Here is a 7297-nt window from a genome sequence, read left to right as displayed (position 1 = left end):
CTCTTATGCAAAAGAGAATAATGCGATCTTCAAGATTGCTCAGCAAATTGTGCAGTTTAGGAGAGTTCATGTCACAGCCAGAGCACTGAGCAGGTTACATTTGTCTTCGTATTCTTGATCTTTCTCATGAAATGATATGAAAACACTGTCTGGGAGATCAGTAAAAGCCGATCTGTAGCCCTCAAGGCTACCACCAGAAAGAGGGACGTGTCAGTGCAGGCAGGTGCGTGTTAGTTTCCTGCTTCGTACAGCCATTTCTACAGAAAATGGCAGGCAGCTGTCCCCTGTCCCCAAGCCTATCTATCCGCTGAAGATCTGGAAATGAGTTTTAAAAGCAGCACAGCACTGCTTGCTGGGCAGAGAGAGCTCACACAGGGCAGGGGCTGTGCTACCACAGGACATAGGGCCCGCAGAAGGCCTCTGTGAGGGGATTGTGGCACTGGAATTTATGTTGGGATGCATCATGAAGGATGGGCCCCTGGGATCTCTGGTGTTCAGGCTAGCAGCTGGCTTGTAAATTCCTTGTGAGTTTAAAAAAATTCTCTTCCTGTCCAGCTGCTTAGAGGGAAAAGTATTGCAATGGTTATTCTTGCTACTCTGGTGCCTTTGTAGGAGGGATGGGGATGCAGCTATAGGCCAGATTATGGGGATTGGGCCAAGATGCTGCAAGACGCGATGCAGACCATTCCCAGCAAGCAGCTTCCATGGCTTGCTGGCCTTCTGCTGCCCTCACTTAGTCCTATCATCAGTCCCAGCACCAAGAGCTCAGCTATGTAGACTTTCCCAGCAGTGGAAGCCATTAGTTAGAGAGGAACAAAACATTTCATAAACAGTTCACCCTATTTTAAAAACTTTTCAAGAGAATTCTGGAGCAGGACAGACATGGGTCTTCACGTGTTATCTTTCATTCTCACTTTGGTAAAGACTAAATTTAGTGTCCAGCTTGAAATGCCATTGGCCCTACATTAGATATGAATATTGTGGTGGTGAAGCTTCCATCTTGTTAGCATCGTGGAAGTGTTCACACATCTCATCCATCTCCCCAAGGTCAGGATTCAAAACGTTGCGCTGCCAGTCCCACCGGGCTGCTCCTCTCTATCCCAAGCCATGCCCTTCCTTGAAGGGCACCAGCTCCTTGCAGCAGTGTGAACAACAAAGCTCCAGTGTGCAGCATGCAGACGAGACCATCTCAGGAATCCCATTTCTGGCAGGCCGCCTGCCCATCCCCAGGCACTTGCTGCAGCCAGGCTGCGCAGGTCCCTCCACACACACAGCTGCCTCACACGTGTGCCGGTCCAAACAAGACAGCCAGATCCACTCCACAGCCTGAGCTAATAGGCAGGATACTCAAGCTGTTTCCAACAAAACAGCCTCTTGTGCTTCAGGTTGCTCAGTGTCCAGTCCCTATACTAATGGCTATTTAGGGACCTCATATTAACAAGTAACAGGATAGCATAAATACATAAACTTTGTACAAGGACGGGCAGAGGACTACAGCTGCGTGCCTCAGACACAGCCTGGTGGGAGCTGCTGCTTTGGTCTGTTCTTCCTGATGCTGCTGAGCTGAGCAGAGATCAGGCATCTGCAGTAAGAGCCCATGGGTGCAATGTGAAAGGAAGGAGGGAACAGCGTCCTGCAGTGACTGCTTCAGCACCTGCATTTCCTGAGACCAGTGCAGGTATTTACCGATAATGGATTTAGCATCTTGCTTCATAGCTGAGACAAGAACACAAACGTGACTTGCACAAAACGAGTTCAAGTATGAGCCTATACAAGGTACACGACTCACTAACTTTTCTTCCTAGCTCACTGTTAGATTCAAGATAGGCGACAGTTTTCAGAGCTTTTTTCTTCAGTTTTCTAAACTATCTTACCAATTCATGCACGTTTTACAGAAACTTACACCCAAATAACAATTTAATTCTGCAGTTAGCTCCTTTAATTCACATCAAAAGCTGAACATCAGCCAACAACAAATGAACTGTCAGGAGCAAATGGAACTCCCTGAAGATTAAGCAAAAAGAGATTAAGCTGGAAAAAAAAACACACGTAACACACATTAGAACAAATTTTAGTTGCATTTTATTTAATTAATGAAAATCTACCTTAAAAACAAAAATCAGATTTGGTAACCCAATACATTAGATTTGAGAAAGCTTCAAGCTTTTAAGCACAAGCCAGAAGTCACAGTATCAAATGAGAGTTTCAGAGACCAAAGCAATACACCGGAACAAAGTAGTATCGTTAGGTGGAGCCATGCTCCCTGCACCGTTAGCGTGGCTTCAGGCGCGATATTTTTTTAGCTGTCAGTTACAAGAAGCTTTTGTATTTGTTGTACAGTTATGTTTGTTGCATTGCTTACCTAGGCCCTGGATTAATGGAGAAAATGAGCAAGTTTAAGCACTTGCCTGTCCAATTACTACCAACAGACAATTTACATTGTGATAAAGCTAGCTTTATTTAAATGAGGTTCAGACGAGAATTAACTTTACATATTATTAACAGCTTTGGAGCTACAAACGTAAGAGTCAGGATTACACAGGTCATGCTATTGTTATTTCATTTTACCTGCTGCATTTATTGCAATATGGCTTAACGTACATAGGTATACAATCTGTACAATTTCAGCCAAGTTTGCACTAGTGAGGTGTTATTAAGAGCATGATTAACTTGCAAGCCAATTTAAACCTGTGGAACCAACAGAGATTGTTGGAGTTGCCCAAAGCTAGGGGGAAAAGCTGCCACTAACAGTGGACAAAGACAGACTGGGTTGTTTGAAGCCACATTGTTCGGCTTTAAATATTTATATAATTTGCTCTGAGGTAAGGAAAAAAATCTCTTGATGCTTCCACGCAGGGCAGCACCAGATGGTGCAATCACACCAGTGCAATCAGTCACATTGCTTGCTGTATGTGCAGCCTCGAGGAGAGGCGAGCACCTGCTGTAACAAGAGCGTTTGTACACTAAGAGTTGACTTTAAAATAAATTACTATACAGGTAGGATAGTGAGCTACTGTTCACTTGGTGGCATCAGTTTCACAAAGTGCCATCCGTAACCTTCACTTTAGAAATCAGAGCTGAAAGGATTGACTTGTACGCCACGTTTGATTCTAATGTAAACCACAAAAGGAAGGACCTACTCCTGTTGGGGACAGACATCCCAGGGAGGCTTCTTTCCATCTTTAGATCACCCTGCTCACCCCAGACTGCAGCTGTTCTCAGTCCAACCCACCTCAGGTGAAGGTTTTTAGGAACTCAGCGTTCCAAACTTTTCTTCTGTCTTTTGCAAGCCAAGGCAGAATTCATTACAAAGCCCTTACCCTCCTTCCTACTCCCCTCTCAGGGAAGATGAGGAACTGATAAGAGCAGCAGGGATCTCAGGAAATGGGAAGTGCTGTGATGGGAAAGAGGTTCAGGCATGGGTTGGGAAAGGAAGATACTTGTGTGCAGCATGGATATTAGATGACATGAGTGGAGGTGAAGTCCTGGGGATGGACGGGGCTGTGATCAGGACTGAGCAGACTCTGGAAAAAGCAGGGTGTGATTTTGGGTTGTGGTACACCTGGGGTTGCTGTATGAGCAAGACAGCAGGGAAAGGGTAAGTCTAAAGTGTTCTCAGAAACCTGAGAGGATTGCAAGTTGAAGGGACGTTGGTCAGTGTAGTTGGATATGACACAGGTCAGGGCTCTCCTTTTGTCTTCAGAAATATCATAATTCTACATTAAAATCAGAACTGGGCTTAGGATTTACATATAAATATTCAAAGCATGACAGCCAAGTTTTGGAGAGATTTTACAGGGGGATAAACCTGGAACAATAAATAGGAAACTACGTGTTATTGAATTCCACTCCACCAGTATCAATTTCCTCTCCAGGCCACTCTACAAAATTCCTTTAAGGGCACGCCTAAACAGTACAAAGTATCAGAGCTCTACATTAAAATCAGAACTGGGATTAAGACATACATATAAATACTCAACACATTACAGTCCAGTCTCAAAACCTGAAGTCTTGAACAACAGAAAAAGAGTATTCTCAACCTCCTTTCAAGCTACACTGTAGAAATAATTTCTGACTAGATCAGGCCTGCGCAAACACAACCAAAGGACAGATAGAGATACCTGAATGGGACCGAAAGGCAGCAATCTTGAGCATCTTGCTCAAGAATCTGTGCGTGATCCAGTTCCCGCTGTTTGACAGCCGCATCTTCTATCAGCCAGAAGTCTCGTAAGTTCTCTTCAGTCAGCTCTCCTCTGCCCCTTCAGCACAGAAGTTGAGCAGCAGCTGTGGCCACTTGCTGGTCAAATCAAGGCAGCTACGGAAGATGCTGGGAGTAAGGGAGACCGCAGAAAGGAGGTAGGGGATTTAGGGATGAATGAAGAATTCAAGAAGATGAGACAGACAGGACGGACACGTTAAGTGGGGGACGGTAACAACTCTGGCACAAATTTTAGTGGTCTGTCCATTCACTCTGATGTGCATCTCCAGTCTAAATGGGACATTTTCAGCAGAGGCAAATGACCTTTGAATGGGACACACGTGTGGATATACCCAGTATTAAAGGCATTGGTTTTTAATGACAAAAAGGTGAAGTCTTCAAAAGAGCAGGTGTTAACATCCAAGAATAAAGGGTAGTGAATTAAGCTCCTGGTTCTCTCGCAGGATTGTCAGTTGTTCTCTAGCACTGGTATCTCTCAAATGCCACATGGATCCTTAGCACATCTGAAAGAGAAAAAACAGTAAAAAAAAGCTTTATTAATGACAGTTTATCTCAAGAGCACCTCAGTATCTTTCTCAAGCAGTTTTAGAAATGGATTTGAAGACAGACACGTGGCTTAGTTAAGCAAGCACACTAAATATCTGAGGTAGAGACTATAACTGACACCTTTTCTGGTTCAGATTTCACTGAGGTGCAAAGAGCTTTGGGAAGGAAGCATTTCAAGTTTACTGTGGAAGGCAACATAAACCTCCTTTAGGATTTTTAAAAACGCTCTGTCAGCGTGGAATCATGCTCATGACCTGTTTGTTAAAGTGGGGAGCAGCTGTCTTTGCTGGAACCGGGGGGGGGGGAAAGAGACAGCAGTTGCAGAAATCCCCACATCTACTTTGTGAAGAGTGAGAAATTGCTGGCTAAAAATACTACTTACATTCAGAGCCTCAGGAGCCAATGAATTTTGACTTTGTGGACTATCACAAGCTGTGTCTTCTTGGTAACCATCGTCCTGCCATGTTTGTGTTTTCCCATCTTCCACTGGTGGGTGACCGTCTTCCTCCCTTTCTCCACATGTTTGCCTACCTATATGTTGGTCTGAGATTTCCACAACCTTCCCAATCTCCTTTTCCTTCAGTTTTGCTGGGTGCATGTCTAGGAGGTCTTTGGTTGAGCCTTCTGAAGTACTTAGTTCTAATGCTGAGTTCTGAACTCTCACACTTTCCCTTGAAATGCCTTCAGGAGTAGTCACAAAGTCAGAATTCTGCCTTTGTCCATCCTCCAGCACCTCAGAAGTTAATAGCATGTCTTTTGCTTTTTCTACACTTGCATGAATTTCTGCAGACTCTGTTAATGCAGCACGTTTGTTTAGTCGGGACTGCTGGAGCTCTTGCTCTTTACTTGATACCTCTTCTTCTTTTACTGGGAGTTGGTAATCTACCTGTGTACTTTCCAAAAGTTCAGGTAAAATGGTGTCTGATGGGCTTTTCCCTCTGGAGTTACTGTGCTGCTCCGACTCTAAGGCAGCTGCCTCTTCTGTTTCTGTAAGTTTGGTAACAGCCGTCTGGATGACGTTCAATACGATTTTTGTACTCTGGGACTCTATAGTCCCAGATGGAACAACATCCGTCACAAATTCTGCGTGGGAGAGAGTGAGACCGTCACTTAAAGGAGCAGCGTTTTGTTCGGGGTGATTCATACTCTCAAAACTCTCTTGCTTCTCTGATATTCCATTAACATAAGCATGAGTTACCTGAGGCTGGGGTGCTTCTGCAATACCAGGCTCTGCAGTCTCACAGCCTGAATAGTCAGTGGTAGAAGCTGGGACCTCATAGGAAGCCATTTGTTCTGGTGTGGATGCCAAGGGGTCTACTGTGCATGTGGGAGTGGCAGCTTCTGCTACAACATGCTCTTCAGCTGCTGCAGCTGCTGCAGACACAGGCACTTCCAGAGCCTCCGAGCTTTCAGCTGGTGGGGAGGCAGAGTCACGGCCTTCCTCTTGCACAGAGACAACCTCTTGCTGGACAGCTGTTGAACAACATTCATCATCCCTCACAGCTTCCTGTTTTCCAGATTCAAATTCTTCTTTGACTGTTTCCATCAACTGCCCATTTATGTTTTCTTCTTTCTGAGAGTCTTGACAGTTTGAGGTTTCTGCAAGTTCTTGTTTTGTTTCTGCGGTCCTTTCTTCAGCTAAGCTGCTCTGCGTTTCACTTGTCTTAGGACTTATGTCAATGCAGATGGTGCTTTCATTTTCAGTGACATCTAGGCACGCTGATGCTAAAGCAGATTCGCTGCCTTCTTCAATCTTGGGAGGGTGCTCGGTGAGAGCACTATCAGCCAGTGAGTGTGTTTCAGTTTTGAGCATGGAATCTTTTATTTCGCCACCTTTGACTTCATCACTCTGGGAAAGGGTTTCAGTTGTTTCTTCTATGTGTTCTGGCTCTAGGATGAGGACAGGATCTTTTGCTGTAATCTGCTTGCCATCCCCATCCCTCACGCTCTGCTCAGCAGCTTCAGCTGCTTCTGAGCCAGTTGACTCTGATGTAAGCACTGAGGCTTCTACCTCACTGTGCATTGGGACCTCAGCAGCAATGTCTTCTGTGCTTTTTATTCCAAGGAGCACAGCGTCATCTTCCTCTCTCTGGACAGGTGCCTCGCTAGGAACTGCTTCGATACAAGTTTGCTCTTGTGAGTCTACCTCAGGAATTTCGTCTTGACTCTCAGGACTCACAGGGACCTCTGTGACAACTGCTTTAGTCAACACCGGTCCTACGGGGAGAGTTTCACCCTGTCCTTCAAGTTCTGCAGGCTCTTCATCTGCAAATCCTAATGCAGAGGTTTCATCTTCGATCTTGCTCTGCACCTGTGGAGAACAGTAACAGACCTATAAATAGGGGTGCGAGCAGGGGAAGACTGAGAACAGTCTGGATGGAAGAACACCAGAATATAAGACTGGGAGGGGAGGAGGGTTATGGGAAGGGCGTGAGTTGATGACACAGACTTTAGTGGGCCACCAAGATCCCAGCACGTCCAGTGTGTCAGAATATGGTCCAGGAAACAATGGACAGCTGACACGTTTGAAAC

General features: G+C 45.3%; 1 protein-coding gene across 5 annotated transcripts in view; it reads right to left on the bottom strand.

Annotated features, from left to right (window-relative positions):
* The window catches only part of AKAP12 (A-kinase anchoring protein 12), a 32747-nt gene continuing 27509 nt past the window's right edge, over positions 2060-7297 (bottom strand). For all 5 annotated transcript variants that reach the window (XM_021390160.1, XM_021390158.1, XM_021390163.1 and 2 more), the window contains 2 exons: positions 5148-7076; positions 2060-4722 (listed from right to left, as the gene is read on the bottom strand). In XM_021390160.1, the coding sequence (XP_021245835.1) occupies positions 4714-4722; positions 5148-7076 (1938 nt within the window). In that variant the 3' untranslated portion in view covers positions 2060-4713. The remainder of the gene's footprint in view (positions 4723-5147; positions 7077-7297) is intronic.

Source organism: Numida meleagris, chromosome 3 (genome assembly GCF_002078875.1).
Source record: "Numida meleagris isolate 19003 breed g44 Domestic line chromosome 3, NumMel1.0, whole genome shotgun sequence".
Classification (NCBI taxonomy): Eukaryota; Metazoa; Chordata; class Aves; order Galliformes; family Numididae; genus Numida; species Numida meleagris.
Note: the sequence above shows the minus strand (reverse complement) of the source record. Positions and strands in the feature narration are given on the sequence as shown.